This window comes from Myotis nattereri (assembly GCF_964212035.1).
Source record: "Myotis nattereri genome assembly, chromosome: 2".
In the NCBI taxonomy this organism is placed as follows: Eukaryota; Metazoa; Chordata; class Mammalia; order Chiroptera; family Vespertilionidae; genus Myotis; species Myotis nattereri.
Window position 1 is genome coordinate 41,009,143 of NC_138076.1, and position 21,288 is coordinate 41,030,430.

The window sequence follows — 21,288 nt, forward strand, 5'->3', positions numbered from 1 at the left end:
CTTCTTAAAAAATATGGATTCAGAGGAAGTTGCAAAGAAATGCACAGGGGAATCCTATAGACCAGTGATGGCGAACCTTTTGAGCTCGGCGTGTCAGCATTTTGAAAAACCCTAACTTAACTCTGGTGGCGTGTCACATATAGAAATTTTTTGATATTTGCAACCATAGTAAAACACTTATATTTTTGATATTTATTTTATATATTTAAATGCCATTTAACAAAGAAAAATCAACCAAAAAAATGAGTTCACGTGTCACCTCTGACACGCGTGTCATAGGTTCGCCATCACTGCTCTAGACCTTCATCTGGCCTTCCGAATGTAACACCTTGCATAACAGTAGCACAATAGTGCAACCAGGAAACTGACACTGGTACAACCCTCAGGGTTTATTTGGATTCCACCAGTTAGTTACACATGCCCTCACGTGTGTGTGCAGGTGCACGTATATGTGTGCGTGTGTGTGCATGCATGTAGTCCAATGCAATGCTATCACATGGGCAGTCCTGTTTGACTTTGAGAGAGTGTATGTCATGTCGCCACATCCTCAAGGCCTGATATACACAGTAGGCCTCAGTAAATGTCTGTGGCCTGCACGCATTACTGGACAAACGGACCAATGCATGCAGCAGCTGAGGCAGGAGTCCTGCAAGGGTTGAGTGCGTGAAGAGGTGAGCGCACGGTCACTGGAACGCTGAGTAGAATCGGGAGAACGGTGAGAAGGGGTCTGGAAAGGCTGTCCAGGGCTAGAGTGTGAGGGCTTCCTCACCAGGTTTAGGGTTTGGACTGTATCCTCCCAACCGCAGAGAGACAGGAGGGTGTGAGCCCCGTCAGTCTGGCTGTCACATAAATGCTGGCATAAAGGCTCAGTGGGAGGCGAGGAGACTCATGAGGAAGCTGGGCGAGTCATCCGGGAAAGAAAAAAGAGCCAGGAAGGAGAATGTGGCAGGAGTTTAAGAAGGAGACGGGCCAGGAGGTGGAGGCCCGGGGAGATACACAGCCCAGCCTGGGTGATGGGCGAAGGTCGAGGTGAAAGGCGAGGAGGACCTCCTTTCTTTGTGCTGAAGTGCCTTTGTGCACATGGGCAGATGTTTCCTGGCTTTCGGGTGGGGACTGGAGCCCCACCAGCTCCCTCAGTCCTGTGCAGAGGGTCTGGGAACAGCCGGAGGTAAGGGCCGCATCCCTGCTGAGCCTCTATGGCTGCAGATAAACACATAGGTTGGAATGGGCCGGAAAGACAGTGCAAGCAGGAGATCACCTTAACACTGGGGACAATAGTGCTACCCTGGGCTTTGGCATCTTCTGCTGCTCCTTTCCACACGTCATAAAAATTCCTTACAACCAACAATAACAACCACAATCATTTTTAAAAACCCCAATTCCTCCAAAAGTCTGCGAGTGGCTCTCTGAGCCTCTCCATCTATTTTTGTTTTGCTTGCACAGAGCTCTGTGCTATAAACCTCATGGCATCGGCACAATAAGGAAAATGCCAGCACAGCGGAGGAAGCTGACTAAATGCAAAAATGCTAACTCACCAGACTGAGGAGAAAGAACTGCTATGAGTGGAAATCAGGTCTATTTTTAGGTCTTAGGTGCTACGTGAATGGAGAGGAGGGTGGATGTCTATTGAATGTCAGCTCTCCGGGAAGCCAGCAGCTGCCGGAGGGGGACCACAAGGAGAGCTGGTGAACAGGGGTGCTCTGGGGATGGTCCCCGAGGGCTGTGGAATGAACGGCCGGTCTCCACTGCTGTCCCCAGAGGCCCACGGTGGAGTCTAAGCCTCCGTGAAGGGAGTAAGCGTGGGCTTATAATCTCAGATGAAGGGAACACACTGTGAGAAAAGGCGAAAGTCCCAACGGGGCCGAGGCAAAGTGCAGAACCTGGGAGAAGAGGCTTCCTACAAGAAAATAATTGGGAGGTACAACAGCAACAAAAGCACGTCACAGAAGAGAACAAACGGGGTATTTTTAATGAGCGACACAAGCAGCCTGAAAAGGCTGTGCAGTGATTTCAGCTCTATGACATTCTGGAAAAGACCAAACTCTGCAGACAGTGAAAGGTGGGTGGTGCCAGGGATGGAGAGGTGAGGGGTGAACGGGGGTGGGGGGGTGGGCACAGAGGACTTGTAGGCCGTGAAACGCCTGTATGACACTGTCACGGGGGGTACGTGACATTATGTACTCGGCAAAATCCATGGAATGTACGACACAAAGAGTGAATCCTAACGTAAACTATGGATTTAATTAATAATAACGTGTCAATATTGGTTCATCAGTTGTAACAAGTTTGCCCCACAAGATGTGCTAGTAAAAGGGGAGGCTGTGTGTGTTAGCGCGCGCGCGTGCGCGATGATGGTGAGAGTATAGAATTATTATATATTATAGTTATTATATAATACATATTAAATTTTTAAAAGCCACCATGGGGAGTGGAAAGATGTCTGTTACTACTACATCTGAGTTTTGTACGGCAACCTCACTTGTGACATTAACAATACCATAGTTATAGAACACCCTAGATACTTTTTTTTTTTGCATGGACTTTTGCAATCCCGATCACTTCCATGGCCTCTCTCTGATATTGCCTAAAGAGAGGAGTGTGGCTTTTCGAACCCCTTGAAAAAGAAAGCTATACCTCAGGGTCTGTTAAATCATCTTTTTTGTTGCTGTTAATCCTCACCTGAGGACATTTTTCCCGTTGGTTTTACAGAGAATGGGAGAGGGAGAGACAGAGAGAAACATCAGTGTGTGAGACACACTGATTGGTTGCCTGTTGCACGTGCCCCAACTAGGGTTGGGGATCAAGCCTGCAAGCGAAGTGCGTACCCTTGGCTCGAATCAAACCCATGACCTTTCATTCCATGGGCCAACATCTTAACCAATAAGCCCAACCAGCAAAGGGCAAGTACATATCTTGATCTTTAAGGGAAACAGGAAATCTCCTGAGAATCTTTAGATCCTATCTTTTCTGTGCCATGCATCCCCTCCCCCACATACCCTCCCTCATCCTATCACATGAGATTAGATAATTCTGAAGGGAAAACACTGAACTATAAATAATTTAGCCAGATTTTGGGGGGAATTAATACAGTAACTTTTATTCCATGAGTGCCTTACATATAGTAGCTCCTCAGCTAGTACCGGTTGGATGGATAGATGGACAGACGAATGGTTGGACAGACGGAAATGGTGAAAGTATGAGCAACCTGCCTTCTCCTGGGAGTTAGCAGCTTGCTCTGGGCAGTTCTTAGTTAAGGTTATTAGACAGGCTCTGGGCAGCCACGATACAGGACAGTTGCTTTAAAATGCGAACGTAGACGTATTTGTATTCAAAAGATAAATTGTGTGAATTAAAATATTCTATGTTAAAGGAATTATTCATGGGTTAAAATGGACACGCAAAAATGAAAGTTTCAGACATAAGAGATTGGGCTGATTTCAAAAACGAGGCAGAATATTGACTCAATATGCACTGACTTCTTCGGGCAAGTGTTCACTCTCCTGCATCACTGTGGATACCGCTGGATGGTACAGATATATCTGCCTTGTACACTGACTGTTTAAAGTCACAGATTTGACTGGAATTGCTGCACAGCTTTGAGACCAGTATTTTTGTCAACTTACAAGGCCAAAACAATTGACAAAAAATGAAATGTTCAGTCAATCAAAGCTTTGTTTACACAATTTTTAAAAATTCTTGCCTTTTTAAAAGAGATAATTTTTACTGTTTTTTAGAGAGAGATGAAGTGAGAAGAGAGAGAGAGAGAGAGAGAGAGAAACAACCATTCATTGCCTCCCACATGTGCTCTGACTGGGGACTGAACCTGAACTCTCACTGTACAGAACGACACTGCACCACGTCGGCCAGGGCTACACAGCTTTGAAGGACCTGCTTGCTAAAAATACCTTTGTCTTGGTTATAACACAGAGCTTTTGTACGAAAGTGCTTCTTCCCCCAAAGTGACTGGATTTTCTGTTATGCTCCAAAACGAAATGATCCAGAAAGGCTAGGAGAGTTTACCCCACTTTGTGGTAGGCGCGGTCGGTCACACCAGGCACCGCGTGTTCATGGAAAGGCTTACGGAGGGCTGACTCCGCAGCCCCAGTGTATTTTCGCTGGGGAATGTGCTCTGCCCGGCCCCCAAAGCAGCTCACCTTCATGGCCTGAACGTTCTTCAGCATGACGTCCCCGATTCTTTGGTAATCTCCTCGGATGTGGGCGTTTGAGCGGCCTTCCCTGGAGGCAGAGACAAGAGATTGGAAACCAAAGGGTGAGCACTGAAAACATAACTGGAAAACGTCCAAGCCCTAGGTCGCAACATATCAAAATTGAGGTCTTCCTTCCCAATTGCCTATTTCTACCTCTTCCTGCTCTGGGTGCCTCAGCATCAGCGTGGGCAGGAAGCTGTGCAATGACCCCAGTCATTCTGCAGACAGTGAATTCCATTTGCACTTTGAAAGAGACAGGGCAGACCATTTTCCGACCGTTTTAATTTGGTCTCATTTTACATTTTCTTCCCCGCCATCCACACGTGTTAGTGTCACTGGGACCAGCACAGAGATCGCTGTGATAACAAGCTCAAGAAACGAAGTCCACCCCACAATGGGGACTAACAGATTTGTAAGAAGCAAGACTTAGGCTCAAAAATCAAGGCTCCTGCTCCCAAGAGCCCTTAGCATGAAGCATGCACGGAACTGTGTGAAAAGCCCCTGGGAAGAGAAAAGCATAAATGAGAACGTGCAGGCGACCCATGCATGGAGGTGAGAATGGAAAAATGATCCAGAAGAAGGGAAGGTGAGGGTCCCAGGTACAGAGGCAGGGAGGGGAGGGACCAACGTCCCCCAGAGGTGCTGGGTGGGCATTCAGCAGTATTTGGGTATATATTCATCTTCCTTATAGTTTAGTTGATATTGATAATAGAGGCTTAAATAGCAGAGAAAAAAGTAATAATAACAGTAGCTAGTGCTTATTGAGCACAGCCCACCATGCTGAGTGCATTTAATGCTCACGGCAGAGCATGAGGCAGGGCCATTATCACCCGCATTAAAGAGCTAGAGGAACTCGAGGCACAAAGAAACGGCATCGCTTGTCTCATGCCAGTTATCACAGGACAGCGAGCTCTGTACTCGAACCCAGGAGTCGAGCTGGAGCCTACACTCCACACGACGACACCACTGCACATCTGTGAATGTTACCTGGTGACAGGGAAGATTTTCTCCGAGACGATTAAAGCATGATTTTCAACAACCAACTAGGCTAATGTCTTCGAACCAACTGTTCAGAGTGGCCAGAAGCCAACTTACTAGTAAATGAAAGGAACGAGTTAAGAAGAGAAAAGGTAACAATCTGGATACGACGCTTCCTGTCGGAAGCGAGAAGTGTTCGGAGTGGGAAAAGCACCTGCCCCACGAGTCAGGCAGGACCGTGGTTCCCCTACGGATGCATCGCCAGCACACTCCGCCGACGGGAGAGACAGCTTCCTGCTCAGCGGAAGCAGCTGGAGCCTCCAGAACTCTTGACTCCATCCCTGACTCATGGAGCATCTTGGAGGGGGAAGGAGAGGTGGGGTGGGGGGGCGGGAAGCACTGCTAGCACAGGGTAGAAACGTCAGGCAGGTACACCCAGAGGGGCTGGCTCCTCCCAGCTCCTGGCGGCCCTCCCACACCACACACACCACGGACCCCATGGTTCTAAGGGAGCATGTATTGCACATTACATCACAGGGGAGGCAGCGCACCCAGACCCACTTGGCAATTAAAGCTTCTCTAAAATATAAGAAGGGCGAGCATCCGTTTTGCCCCCAGCTCCTCCTTGCTTCAGTGTCTCCCCAAGGCCCTGTCTCTCTAACCTATTGCATTCTCATCCAGCTGGAAGTAGCATTCATTCCGCAACCCTCTGCTCCCTCTTGGCTGCCAGAAGACACATTGCCAGCAGATTGCCCTAATTACTACTCACTTTTATGAACTGAAATATGGATTCTATCCTCGCCACTCCTGCCATGCCTCCGGGGAAGATTGCCATTACCCTCCCAATGACCTAAACCCATGGTCGGTAAACTCATTAGTCAACAGAGCCAAATATCAACAGTACGATTGAAATTTCTTTTGAGAGCCAATTTTTTTAAACCTCAACTATATAGGTAGGTACATTGTTATTAACTTAATTAGGGTACTCCTAAGGCTTAGGAAGAGCCACACTCAAGGGGCCAAAGAGCCGCATGTGGCTCGCGAGCCACAGTTTGCCGACCACGGACCTAAACCATCGAGGCAGCACCACTCCGGTCTCTGGCCAACCTCTCTGGGCTAGTTGGCCCCAAACCTCCTGGTTCTCTGTTCTTTAGCTTCCGGAAGCCTCTTTCCAGGCTCCCGGACTCCTCTGTAGGTCAGTTCTGCAGCTGTCTTTGGCAACCTCTCCTCCTCAGGCTCCTCCCAGGCTATCTGGGTTCTTTCGGTGGTTATCTTCTCTCTTCACTTCCTACTTCTTTATGCCACCCTCCTATGCCACATGGTTTCAATTCACTTTGTACCTACTGATCCAAGTACTATATTTCTTACACCTTCCAGAAGGTTCTACATGCAGGACCCCACAGGTATCTCAAACTCAACAGGCTCCACAGAGTTAATTATCTTGTTGCCTCCAATCCTCTTCCTATATTTTCTTCCTTAATGATGTACCTGTTCTGCCCCCACCTCCAGCTAGAAATCTCAATTATCCTCACTCCTCTGTCTCGCATCCACACCCATCGAGTCAAATTCTACCCCCGAATGGAGAATGCTCCTGACGCAGACTCCCCTTTGCGGTGGAGACAGTCCTCAGCCCATTGCTAATCACCGCACAGTGCTCCACCCCATCGGCTGCAGGGTTGAGGGACCTCTGGATTTTGGGCAAATACTGGTAGTTATTCACCCAATTGCTATGGAGAAGTTAATTGTTTGGCCATTCTGTTGATCCTGATGTGTGACTGGGTTTGTTGAGAATTTGCTGGGAGAAGAAAGGAGCTCTAGCCCGGAGCGGCGGCTTCCTGCTGTTTATAGCCACCGGCCCCTGCACCTGCCCATCATCACACAGCTTCTAGGAGCTGGAAGGTTCTCCTTCCTTCTCCCCAGTGCCCCCCGCCCTTCCCCCCACGCCTGAACAACTAAAGAGGACCCAGCAACTGAGCCAGATGACTTGATTTTGAATTAATGCCACACATCAATCGAAGGAGGCAAGACACAATTTAGACTTGGTTTGTGGGAATGCAGCTATTACCTGGGACTTAGGTAGTCGACCCCCGGACTTTCAAATGGGCATGCCATTTGACAACGCACATAAGATTGTTAGCTTGAAGGACGTCATTTAGGTATTTTAGTGGCGGTCGCGTGGATTGGGTGGGCAAGGGGAGAAACGGGGGTCTCCGGCTTCCAGGAATAACGAGCAATTTACTCCCTTGCACAGATAACGCCGGGCCCGAGGGAAAACGAAGTGCTGGCACGCAGACGCAGGCGAGGGACCGAGAGCAGGGGCGGAAGCCAAACTTCCCTGACTTCACTTCCTTTCTTCTTGTGCCAAGAATTTATCAAAAGAAAATGTTCTGATGTTAAAACCCTAAACCGAAGGGACATTCTTCCTGCACAGGCTTGCTTCCAGAACCCTATCTGTTTCTCTAAGTCTGTAGCATCTTTCATTTTAGAAATTGCTCTGGGTCAGTATCACCAGTCCTGTGTGGCAGGGAAGACCGATATCAGCGGGCTGGGCCTGTGAAGTTAATGCAGCTGGTGCAGGCAGCTCTGCCTCCCACCCGCCCGCCCCTCCCCTCCCCTCCCCTCCCCTCTGCAGCACACGCACGTCCCAGCCCTGCAAGGCTCAGCATCCGAGTCAGGCCATGGGAAAGGGGACAAAGCCCGAAGCTCCCGCTGCCTCCAATAGCAAGCCCATCATGTTTCTACTTCCTCTACATGTTAAAGCCACCAAACCCACAAGCCCAAAGCATGTGCTTTATTGTGCAGAGCTAAAAGGTCATGCTCTTATCGGGAACATGAAAAAGTAATTATAACTCTTCCGGAACATCCCCCGGATGTAACCTCACAAGAAAAGGGCCCTTGTTTAGAAGGCAGGGCCACATACTTGCTGTGTGTGTAATTACCGCACATCAACAAAGCTGAAAATTCTTTTGACAATTTCACTTTGGAAACCCATGTGCCGAGTAGCCTCCCAGATGCTACATTCTGACTCCTCACCATGACTCATGCACTCCCAGGATCAACAGCATGTGGTCTCAGCACAGGGCTGAAAACAGATACATGCATAGCCCCCAGCGCCCCCCGCCTCTCCCCCTTCCCCCGCATCTCCGAGACTTGGACCCTCCGGAATGCTTCATTGACTACTACCTGAGCTGGTCAGTAACTCAGCAGCAGCCAGACCAGGAAGGAGTAGGGAAAGGATAGGAGAACGAGGACCAGTTCCCTGGAAGGCCTGGGAGGCCGTCTACCTGTCTACAAGCAGGGCGGGGCCACCTCGCAGGGCCTTGACTCTGCCTGTCTACTGGCTGTAGATGCAGACGGGGGGCCAGGCCAACGGGATAAAGCACCACTCTGCCGCCCCCTTCACACACACCCAAGGTTGATATAAAATCCATGTGGAACCCTAAAAGAAACTGAATGTGCAGCGTGCTGATCACCTTGCAGGCAATACAATCCCCGCCTAGGGAGCAGGCACCCTAGGGCCCTGCCCCCTCTGGTGTCAGGAGATTCTTTACAGGGAAAGTGACCAGTGAGTGACGCGGGCTCTCCACGCAGCCAAGGGTGAATCCAGGCTTGTTAGTAAACACGCGGCTCTCCCCTTCTCCTCCCAACAAAGCAAAGAGTCATCTCAGTAGAGGAGACACAACAGCAGCTTGTGCATTGGGGAGCTGGAGGGCTGACTTTTCACCTGGCGCTGTACCTAGGTGCTCCCTGAGCCTGGGAAAATATTTAACTTTGTCAGAGGCCTCGTTTGCAAACAAACATCCCATCCTCATGATTTCTATGATTCTAAATGAAAAAAATAAATTACTTATGCTGGTGTATCTATATTAAGTAAAAGAATAATGCATAAATATGTGAATAAAAACCAATCTTCCATTAATATGTGGGTGGGGAGGTGGCTAGGTTAAAAAAGCTAACAAATTAGCCAGAGTAATAGATTATGCTCAGCTTAATGACTAGAATACCTCCTGAGAAATGCGTGGCTAGGCAGTGCCATCATTGTGCCAACATCGCAGAGCGCACTTACACACACATCGCAGATGGGATGGCCCACCACACACCTAGGCTAGATGGCACAGCGCACTGCTCTTGGCCTACAGGCCTGTACAGCAGCGGTAGGGAACTTTTTTTCTTCCAGGGCCATTTGGATGTTTATAACGGCATTTGCAGGCCATACAAAATTGTCAACTTAACAATTAGCCTGCTATATTTGGTCAAACATTTACAGCAAACTTTGTTTTTATATAAGTAAAAAGATTACACTCTAAAATAACGATCAATTGTACAGTAAATACATAAACCAGTGGCATAGCCGTTTATTACCAAGTACTAGGTGCTGCACATATTGTATGCTATACCTTATAGACCTGCAGCAGAGCAGGCTTGTTTACACCAATCACCACGAACGTGTGAGTAATGCGTTGTGACTGGACATTACGGTGGCTATGTCACTGGGCAACAGGAGTTTTTCAGCTCCATTATAATCTTACTAGAGGCCCAGTGCTCAAATTGGTACATGGGTGGGGGGTCCCTAGGCCTGGCCAGCAAGTAGAGCCGATCAGAGCCATGAGAAGTTGGTGGGAGGTTGGCTGACAGCAACCAGTTGACTGGTCATTCGGTAGCTTAGGCTTTTATATATATAGATGGGACCACCATCATATACACAGTCCACTGTTGACTGAAATGTCGTTATGCAGCACATGACTGTTATTTATAGATATAGGACACATTACTCGCATGTACTATACGTGGATTTCAAGATTCTTTGCTGGATTCCTATATCCTTTGAAATCCCTGGAGTGGAAAAGCCCATTTAAATATTCCCTCACATCCCTCCTTGCTGGGGAGATGTTTGTACAAGAGCTGCTTTCACTGGGCCAAGGCACTCAGGTTTCCTGGGACAGCTTCAGGTAAGAGAAGCATTGTGTCCACGGCACCTTCGGCACATGCCCGCTTCCTGCTCTCGGCTCTTTCTGCCCATCAGTGTCACCACTGTGTTGCTTAAAGCCATGCCTCCTCTTCTTGTGTGGTTTAACCCCAGACCCAGTTCAGTAAGGGGAGCAAAAGTTATACCCACTCATGGGCAGGCTGGACCAGACCCAGATGGGCCCCGATGTGGTCACCTGGGGTCAGTCCTGTGAATGAGCCACATGTTAAAACGCAGCAAAACAGTGTTTCCAACTCTTCAGTGACCTGGACAGCACTCCCTCCCAAGTGTTTTCCGCAGGTGCCCACCTGTGACTCGGGCAACTGAAAATATCCTGCTTATTTTCTAAGACAAGCAGCTTGCTTTCAGAGCACGGGGACTTTACAGTCAGGAATAAAGCAGGTAATCCAAGAAAAGCTAGCTCCCACATATGACTGACAAGGTGTATGATAAGGAAACCGTCGCCACCAACCACCATCCCTGGCACCCTGGGTGGACAGTGGTGAGCAGGGGGGAGGGGAGCAGAAGATAGAGGGAAGATCGGTGACCCTGAAGCGTCTTTCTTGCCTTTGAAACAAACAAATGTAAAGCTTTAAACCTTAAATAAATGTATATAAATTAAGTAAGTGATTCCCCTCATGGGATAGCCACAATACCTGTCTTGTCCTAACTTCCTCATCTTCCTTGCATGTGTACTCTCCCAAGCGCCTTCGAGGGCGACCACACTGCCCTGCCTCCAACGACTTTCACTGCTACTGACTGTGAAGGCAGGGACTTCGAACCCTTTGTGCACCGTTTTGTTTTTACAACCAGTGAAAATCTTCACACAAAAGTTTTTACACAAGAGAAGTAGCCCAGTCCTGGCCGGAGCGGGAGTGGAGGCTCAGAGCGCTTCCCTGGAATCCCGCTTTTTGATAAGCACCTCAAGGAGTCGAGGTCTGAGAAGGTGGGAGGCGAAGGACACAGGGTGCTGGCGTGCGGTGGTCGTGATGGGGAGGGAAGAGTGTGTCTGCTGTCTTTCTTCCACTCCACTGTGCCTCCCCTCCGAGCCTCTCAGACTGTGCTGCCCAGTGCAGTCTCCACATAAGGTTACTTAAATATTTACTTTACTTAGGATGAAATGAAACGTACCGATCCAGTTCCCCAGCCACATGCACCACATTTCAAGTGCACAACAGCCACATGTGACCAGGGCCTCTTACACTGACCTATGCAGACATAGAGTATTTCCATTATCATAGTAAGTTCTACTGGAACAGAACCAGAGAATAAGTAACGTCAGTAACTACTTGTCCAGCCGCCGGGTTCATTCCTGGCCTCCAGGGAAAGTAAGCAACGGGATGCAGTCCTGCCCAGCTTTACCAGGAACCATTTCCCTGCAAGGCACTCTGCCTCCGAGAGCCGCATTTTCCATCGGGGAAATACAGGGTAATCCCACGAGGCTGTTTGATGATCAAATGAGAGAATTTAAGGGAAAATGCTTTAAAAGATGCCGGAAACAAAAAAAAGCAAGGTGCTTTACTGTATTCGTATTTCCAGTCTTAAAGCCATGGTTTTCTTTTAACGCCTCTAGAACACTGACGACGACTTCTGTTCTGAGAGAAGTGCCAGACACTCATTGCTCTCCTGTCTTGGCATAAGTAGAAGAACAGCCTCGCTCGTGCTCTCCCAGGCCCTGCTGCCCAATCTCATCAGGCTGGTTCTGGCTGCCGCCTGGACACAGAGCAGAGGATATACGTAGGATGCAAGCCCAAGAAGAATGGACACTGTGGCCTGCTTTGTTCACTGAAGAGTGAGAAGTGACAGATATATAGTTGGGACGCAATAAATATTCGTTGAATAAACGAAAGAAAGCCCTGGCCAAGTTTGCTGACACAAGGACTTGCATGGATCCTGATGCAGAACACATGAAAAAGCAGAACTCGGGCTCTTTTATTGATGGCATTATTGTAAGGAAGAGTGTAGCTCTCAGGACAGTGCCAGGGTGGGAGCGGGGCTGGCGGGTGGGGGTGGGGGGGCAGAGGGTGGTGGCTGCAAATTTTTTATTGGGGAGGGTTTTAGCTACTGTGTGTTGACTGCCACCAGGTTCTAGAAACTGTGCTAAATACTTTACAAACCCCTTCACCCATCACAGGCAAGATATCACTGTCTCCACTTCCCAAGTAAAGAAACTGAGGCTGGAAGGAGTCAGTGACGTGCCCCAGGACACCCAGTGGTAAACACGGATGGTGCTGGGACTCGAAGTCGGAGCTGCCTGACTTCAAAGCCTGTTTGGGGACCATTTATGTCCCTCAGGCAGAGGGACAGGTCACACAAGAATGTCCCAGGAGAAAGGCACTGCTGCTGATTCTACTCTAAAAGGAGTCGAGTTCTCATTGCCCCTTGTACATGCACTTGGGGGCGTCAGGAGACCTCCCCACCGGGGCAGTCACTGTTACTCCAGGAAATGATGACACGATTCTCCACAGTCAACCAACCTTGACAAATATGTGGATCTTGGGCAATAACAAGATAATGCAGAAATGAGACCCTTTCCTTATGTGGAAGTGGGAGGTAGTACAGATACCAGCTTCAGGGGGACCAAAGCTTTCCTATCAGGTACACTATCCGCAAGGGCAAAGCCGGCCTCAGCCACCGGCAACCTTTACAAAGTACGGAGCCAGGTCTGATCCGCTCTTCCTGATGCAGAGATGGAGCCGCCTCTTGGGACTGAGGATATGTGTGCATGTGTGTGCACATGTGTGGAACATGGCGTGTGCTCAGGCCTGGCTCAAATACCTGTCTCAACCACAAGGGGACACTGCCCCTTTGGGAGAGGATGTTCTGAGAAACTGCTTCTGATCGAAGGTAGAACTTCCTTTCTGGGTGGTGGAGGGAGACCGGGTGGGTGGTGGTCACTGCAGGAAACCCAGGGGCCTGTCAGGACAGTATCCCAGCCTGCCCCGCCTACGGGAACCTCAGGTGTGCATGCAGTGAGCTCACGGCAGCAGGCTGGCCCACCACGGGGATTCCTTTCCAGCATTTTCCATAATGATCCCAACTCAAACATGGGCTGGGCCAGGCAACAGGTGTTAATATCAAACATATTCCCCTCGGTGGTGGGGGAGGGAAGTGCAGCAGCTCACCGACTGAGATGACCGCCCCCAACACCCCTTCCTCGGCCACTTCTGAAAGGTAAAAGGGCTAGTTTCACTTCCCATCTGCAGAGTATGTGCACCTGAGACCTCCCACACTGTTGGGCAATAAAGGAAAACAATAATGGAAGACGAAAAGAGCCTCCAAGAATGAGGAACAAGAGAAAAAGTGAAACGTGAGCGCTGTGAGGTCTGCCCTCAGATGAAAAAGGCACTTGGAAAACCCCAGGCTCCCCCCACAGTCTGAATCAGTAAGAGCTGAGCTCTCCCCTCAATGTAAGGATGGTGCTAACTTTAAATTGGGGTCCTCAATGCACTTTGACCTGCTGAGGCCTGGCTGCCAATGGTCAGAATGGAAACCCTGCAGTGAGCAAGCCACGGCCCCTGAGGCTCATCCAGGCCCTGAGCTTCGCATGAGTTCACGCAGGAAAGCACCTGGTCAGCACCTCACACAGTAACTGCACGACCAGAGGCCCTCAGGACGAGGCACTGTTCTGAGGTCTCTGGTTACATATTATCTCTCTCTATAAAAGCCTAAGTGTCTGACCATCTGACCAGTAGCTATGACGTGCAATGACCACCAGAGGACAGATGCTCAACACAGGAGCTGCCAAGCTGTGGTGACTTGGCAGCTGCAGTTCTTAGGTGACACACCTGGAACCAGAGTGGAGGGAGCCCGATTCTGGGGTGCATCACTGAGAACCGTCCTCTTGCAATCCGGAACCCCTTGGGGGATGTTGGAGAGCCGGTTTTGGCCCCATCCCCGCAGGCCAGGCTGAGGGACCCCACCTGCAGACTCCCTTCAAGGCGCAGGCCGCACCAGGTGCAACCAGTCGGGAAGGGACCTCGGGAAGTTGGCTCCAGGGCGTGTCCGCCTGTCTTGCCCAGTCCTGCCCCGCCGACCACCTTCTAATTAATTTTCTTTCAATGTGCATGAATCTGTGCACCGAGCCTCAAGTAAATATATATATTGTCTTAACCACTGTTAAGGGTACAGCTCAGTGACCTTAAGTATGTTCACGCTGTTGTGCAGCCACCACCTTCACTCATCCCCAGAGCTTTTTCATCTTCCCAAATTGTATGCCCATTTCTCTCCCTGGCCCCTGGCAACTACTGTCTATTTTCTATCTCTATGTATTTATCTATTCTAGGAACCTCGTGTAGGTGGAATCATACAATACCTGTCCTTTTGTGCCTGGCTTATTTCACTGAGCTTCATGTCCTCGAGGTGCGTCCATGTTGTAGCATGTGTCAGAATGTGCTCCCTTTCTACAGCTGAAAAATATTCCAAAGTGTGGGTGTCCCACATCTTCTGTACCCATTGATGCACCAGGGGACTTCTGGGCTGTTTCCACCTTTTGATGATTGTGAGTTATGCTCTAGGAACGCTGAGGTACAAGTATCTGCTGAGTCTCTTGTTCCATTACTTTATATACCTTGGCGTGGAATACTGGATCATAGGGTAATTCTATGTTTAATTTTTTGAGAAAAATATTTATTTTTGTCCTATGATTGTTCCTTGGGGCTACTATTAAAGTGTTCTGCCTGGCTGATGTGGCTCAGTGGTTGAGCACTGACCTATGAGTCAGGAGGTCATGGTTCGATCCGGCCTGGGTTGCATTGTGGGCTTGATCCCCAGTGTGGGGTGTGCAGGAGGCGGCTGGTCAATGTTTCTCTCTCATCATTGATGTTTCTCTCTCACTCTCTCCCGCTACCTTCCTCTCTGAAATCAATAAAAATATATACTTTTAAAAATGTTACACTTTGGGGGAGATGTGGATGAAATAGTTTCTGACCACTCAATCATCTTCACTCCACTTCAGCCGCCGCAGTGTCTTGGTGAGATAAAAACAGTCCACCTGTAAACTTCCTGATCACAACAGCCTGCAAGCCTGTCACCCCCCGAGAGAAAAGCCTTCAAGCCCTCAAGGATGCCCCTCATCTCTGCCCTGGAGAACGCCCTCTGTCTTAAGCCTTCTCCCGCACACCAGGGACCTCCTTCCTGAAACCACCTCTGCCCTCCCATCTTCACTCTCCAAGACCCCCCCCCCTCTCAGATCCCTACCCCTCCTCTTGCTTTTTTAGTCTCACCAGCGTCTCCTATTGCCTTGGCTGGCTCTTGCTCTGCCATAAGCTCCTTGGATGGAAAGTTGTCCCAAAGGTGTATTCAATACACCTGGCTCTGTAGCTGCAACCGTCTCTTCCTTAAAGATTGGATTCTTTTTGAGAATAATTCCCAGACCCGCACCTACAGCGGATTTCTTTCCCAAGCCTGAGACTAGCAACTGACTGCAGAACTTCACTGCGGAGCCCTTACCATCGCTGTGCCCCAAAGCAAGCTCCTCTTTCCTCTCTTACTTGCTTCTTCCTTTCTCTCTTCATTTCATGACCATCCTCCCAGTCAACTGGGTTCCAAGCTCTAGGGGCCTCCCCTTCCCTCCTCTGTCCCTAGAGCCCTGACTTGTCTGCTCACAGACATCTCCACTTCCAGTCCTCCTGCCTCCTTCGATTTCTGCAATCCTTCCAAGGGAACTGCCTCAAGTTTCTTAAAAAAAAAAAAAAAAAAAAAAGGCAGCTGGTCCTTCTTGGGAACTGTGTGCCCAGAGCCTGTCAGAGGGCCTCTTTGCAGGACTCTTCCCTGGAGCCCAGCTCCCCGCCAGCTGCAAGCCGAGCTCTGCACACTGCAGAATCCGCCAGGGCACCCTGTACCAGGCAGGTCTTCATCCATCTCTGGGGAGTGACTTGGCCAGTGTGTGCTCAGCGCCTGCCAGTCACCGCAGGGCTGGGCTGTGGGACTCCCGCCTGAATGCCAAAGGTTGAAGTGACTTCCTCTGAATGATTGGAATAGCTGAGGAACACGTCCCTGCTCTCAAAAGGATGATCATTCATGTTCTCAGAAGTCATCAAACCTGTTTCTTTGTTTTTGAGTAAACAGAAACTCGGGCTTTGCCAGGAGGCAACGGTCCACCCTTTTCTGGGGTGTGCATACTTAGGGGAACGCACCATTTGGACAGGGGCAGGTGTGTTTACTGAGCTGGGGTTCAGCTAATCATTTAGGAAAACTTCCTGGTAATGTTTCTCCCGTATAATTTCCCACAGTTGATGGAAGTATATGGCTGCAAAGGAAAGCATGGCGGCTGTCATTTAAGTACCAAACTCTGGGGAACTTTAGGTGCATAGTAAACTTCAGATTTCTTTCCGTTAAATAATAATTTTAAATCTCATTGAATAAAGTCTAGGGTTTAGTTAATAGTAGTGGCCAACCCTGGTCTCTTAGTTTTGACGAATAAGCAAGGTGAAGTTAGACTCTGACATCAGGGGAGGAGGGCGGGTGAGGGATGTGCAGCAACTACTGTCTTGGCAACTTTTCTGTAACTCCAAAATTATTTCAAACTAAAGAGTTTATTTAAAACAACGATCAGCTTTCCCCCTTCCTATGTGCGGAGCAGAAGACTGAGCCCTTTCACAAGCAGGGTCTCACTGAGTGCAGGGAAGGGCCGTATGATGTGAAGACTGCAATCTGCATTTTACAAAAGAAATGAAACTGCAAGGGCCATGGACAGCGAGACACAGACCTCAGGTGGTGTGGTGGTGAATGCGGATTGCAGTCACCCCAGCCTGCACGAGCCAACCCATGCTTTTCATGTCATAGTATGTACACACACACACACACACACACACACACACACACACACACGGTCTGTCAGTCGTAGCTCAGTGTGAACTCTTGTCTTGGTGAACTTTCCTGTGTCCATCCTTCTCACTGACTATTTTCACTCACAGGCTGCCTCTTCTGTGCAGGCATTGACAGCACACGTGTCCTCCAAGGCAGACCTGGCCTGGGCCTCCTGCCCCTACAGGCCCGCCCCCTCCTCTGAGAACCCAAGTCCCAGTGGGCAAAGCCTGACGCTCTCGGAATCACCCACCCGCCCACTCATGTGTTCATTCGTTGCGTGAAGAAGAAAGCAACAAGAGTGATAACCAAAATGCAAATCAAAGGATCACAGGATCTCAGGTTTGTCAGAAGCTGCCACATCGGTGGTTCCAGAAAAGGTAGTCATCACAGCTAGCTCAGAAGCACTGTAAGAAACAAGCACCCGGCTCTCCCCTCAATGACCTGATTCCGGAGGGCTGGAACGGCCTGGAAGTCTGTATTTTTCCTAACTTCCCTTCCCCCAACCCCAGGTGACCCTGATGCACAGCCAGGTTTGGGGTTTCACCCAATAAATACCTGCAAATAGTCAACCTCTGCTCAAGGAGCCCCGAGTTGCGGGGGCGGGGGAGCTCATCACCTGGGAGGTAGCTTTTCAATGCTAAGCTGAACTTGGTGTTCTGAAGCCCTTTTCTGTATTCAGACACAATGCGCCTCTTTGGAAATCCGATCCTTTCTTTAAGGGAAGAAGACATATACTCCCTTTTTCATCCATCAACCTGAAGAGAGTCCATCATATTTTCTAAAAACTTCTCTCTTCTAGACCAAATGCTCATAAGTTCCAACAATCATTTTTAAAAAATAATTCTTTATTATTGAAACTATTACACATGTCCCCTTTCTCCCCCGTTAACCCCGCTCCAGCCCATCCCCGCCCCCCTGCCCTAGGCACTCACCGCCCCACTGTCTGTGTCCATGGGCCATGCATATATGCATATAAGGCCAATAATCATTGAAAAAAAATAAAATGCATTCTCTAATTATTCCATTTCAAATGTGAAACTCCGAACTGGGCAGAGTATTATGAGCCTTGACGTTTCAAGGGGAAATTGTCTTCCATGCTCCGGTCCCTGTCTAGTGCGGCAGTCTAGGGCAGAGGGTCGTGACCTTGCTACATGTGGGAGTCACCCGGGAAGCTTTAGTCACTACGGATGCTTAGGCCTCGCCTCTCAGGGATTCTCATATAACTGCTCTGGGGTTCTGCCTGGAGAGCGAGATTCTTTAAGCTTCCAGGTGATTTTAAAGAGAAGCCAATGTTGACAACTACAGATATAGACACTGGCTTATCTCCATGTTATTCTATCTGCTCACACTAAACTCATTCTCATTCAGCCTTTTGCCATTAGTCCCTGTCAAGCCAGGTCCTCCTCATCATGCACTGGAAGAACTGATTAGTTGAACTGAGTCACAGACTTTGACATTTATTCCTGAGACACATCATCCATTTGGTTTGGGTCCACTCTTCAAGCCTACTGAAGGTCATGTCAACTGAGCTGCACATGGACTATCTGCTATCCCTCTGGCTTCGAGTCTTTTATATGCTTTCTGGTATTTTCAAGTAAAACATGAATAAAATTATAGAACTTTGAAAAAGACTCTGCTGAAAACCCTCTAGAAAACAAATGTCAGCAGCTGTGTTTTTTTTTTTTAAGCAATTGGATATTCTTTCACAGACAAGGTCCAGATGCTAAAGATTTACCGTCACGGATAAATCCAAAGGAATGGCATTTATTTCCAGAATGAAATACCGCTCTCCAACATTCTCTCTAGTGGCAAGAGCTAGTGAAAGCCACCATGCTGGGCTGCCAGGTACTGTCAACTGATGCAATGCCCAATGTGTGACCTCCCCAACATTACTTAAGTCTTGTGGACTAAACATGTCATAGGGACACCAGCACTGAGTCCACAGTGTATACAGGTATACACCCCAAGCTTTCTCTGTCCTTGAACCTGTGATCAGTGACCATGTGTTTCAACCACTCAGGTCATTCTTACCTGTGTTTCTGCAGCTCATGTGCTGCCTTTTAGCCTCAGCACTGATGTTAGTCACCTAATACCTGTAGCAATGTGCCATACATCCAGATCGAAATGTTGGGATAGTGACGATTTATATATTAGGCATGACAACTTATCCTGCTGGGTTGGGAAAGTTAAAAACATGCTGGTTCAAGGTCTAAACGAAAGTGGTCATTAGTTCTTGCAGTATCAATGAAATGTTTTTTTCCAAGTGACAAGGGGCTGGCATTGGCTGTGTCTACAAAGCTGTTGGTAACTCTGAAGGAGCCCAAGCCCCTGGGGTTTGCATGCCAGACTTGGCTCCCATTGTCTCCCTTTCCCTGCTCCCCTGGGGGAGGTGGGCGGTGGGGCAGGGGACGGAAACACCGTTACAAGGTGTGGCATCTGCTGCTGGGATCTGGTGGTGCACAGAGCCCAGTGGAGCAGGCTGGGAGCGATCATGGCTTGTGGGTTTCCTACAGAATGTTCACAAATATCTTGCCCTGCTGCTTTGGTGCTGAGTGTATCGCCTCCTCTAAGGCTGACTCGGTTGGGGAGGAGTCCAGCTCCAGGTGGAGCTGGTGAGATATTTATCATAATTTGGAGAAGCAGAGGCCACTGCTCGACCTTTGGATCATGAGCACGGAGCCAGCTGTCCCATGCAGGCAGCGGGCTGTGCTAGAAGGCCAGCTGGCTTGAGTCTGCACCAGATGTTCCCGAGTATCGTCTGAAGGTCCTCCCCGCTTTCATATCCTCTGTGTGGTCTGGTGCTAGCCCCGTGCGTTTCTATAGCAACCTTAATAATTTTTTTTATTTGCTTATTTTATTTTTTTAAATTACAGCTGACATTCAATATTATTTTGCAACCTTAATGAGTAGTAAGGAACACGGTCAGTTTCAAGAACATATGCTCACACGAAGACCTGCTTGAGAAGGCAGGGATGGGCAGCATGTGGCAAGGCTGTGGATTAGTAGAGAAACCATTTTTGGATGGAGATCACACATCTGTTAAGTATAATATCTCAACTTAGCTTCTTTTGGAGCGAAAGAATAGTTTTAAGTTTGTGCTTATTTTTTCACCTAATTACCTAAAAGCAAATATCAAAGCTGATGTCTGTATGTGGGGCAAAGGGTCAGTATGATATGTTTTTCAATATATTTTCCTTTTTATCTCCTATTTTGCACTTAAAGTGAAAATTGTAAATGTTTGAAATAATTGCTTAAAAAACAACAACGATGCTCTGAGCCCTGGGAAGGTGAAGACTACGTTGGCATACGTCTCACTGGAAAGAAAACCAATTGTTGGCAGGTTTCTCCTGAGCTGTGAAGTCTTTGCCTCCATTGTGATAGCATCATTCAACTCTGCAGGGATGATGAGGCCACAGGGCAGGTTGCAACTGTGAGTTTCCAGGTAGACTAACTTGGGAAGGTAAAATTAAGTTGGACGATGTAGTTTTTTGGGGGTTAATTTTGAAAAGTGGTGTTTCTCTTCTACTCAACAGCACCAAGCTTGACTAAGATTTCCAATCTCTCCCCATGCTCAGTGAGACTGACCTGTACCTGTTATTTCTCATCCTGGCTGTACTCTCCGCCCTGAGGCATCTTAGGGCAGCCTCTCACCTTTCCATCACAGGAAAGAGAAATGGGCAGGAATTGTCTCTAGGTATCAAGAACCGACAAAGCCGGATCCCTGACCACCTTCACTTCATAGCAAAAGGAGCAGCTCTGCTAACCGGCTAAGCTGATGCTTGAACCCATGACCTGGGATCACCTGGGAAAGACAAACTCATCCCGGCTCCTCCAGGTCCTACGGTCTAATGTCCTGGAGACCACTTTCAACCGAATTCTCACCTGCGGTAAGGATGCAGTATATAGTGGGTTCCATTTCTGCCAAAAACACAGTGGAAGCCTTTTGCTATTTTTCTCCTGGCATTTTTTAAATGCGTGTTTAGTAGACTGTCAACTCTGTATCTGCATTTAACTGTGTTAACAAACCCCAGAAGAATTTTTCTCAAAAACGTTCTACTTGAGGTAAGGGTGTCTAAGGTTTTGCATTATATAGCACATAGTCTTTCCTGCTTTTCCGCTCCACACTCTCCTCCCAGATTCATGTTTACTTGGTTTCATAAACAGACAACATTATTTATAACAAATCTACTATTCATGGACATTTAGGTCATTCCTAATCTTTAAAAATATCTTTATTGATTTTTAGACAGAGAGGGAGAGGGAGAGAGAAACATCAACGTGAGAAGGAAACGTCGATTGGCTGTCTTGTGCACACCCCCTATGGGG

General features: G+C 48.5%; 1 protein-coding gene across 2 annotated transcripts in view; it reads right to left on the bottom strand.

Moving 5' to 3' along the window:
* The window catches only part of FARP1 (FERM, ARH/RhoGEF and pleckstrin domain protein 1), a 235,301-nt gene that overhangs the window by 18,666 nt on the left and 195,347 nt on the right, over positions 1-21,288 (bottom strand). For both annotated transcript variants that reach the window (XM_081082502.1, XM_081082501.1), the window contains exon 16: positions 4,155-4,236. In XM_081082502.1, the coding sequence (XP_080938628.1) occupies positions 4,155-4,236 (82 nt within the window). The remainder of the gene's footprint in view (positions 1-4,154; positions 4,237-21,288) is intronic.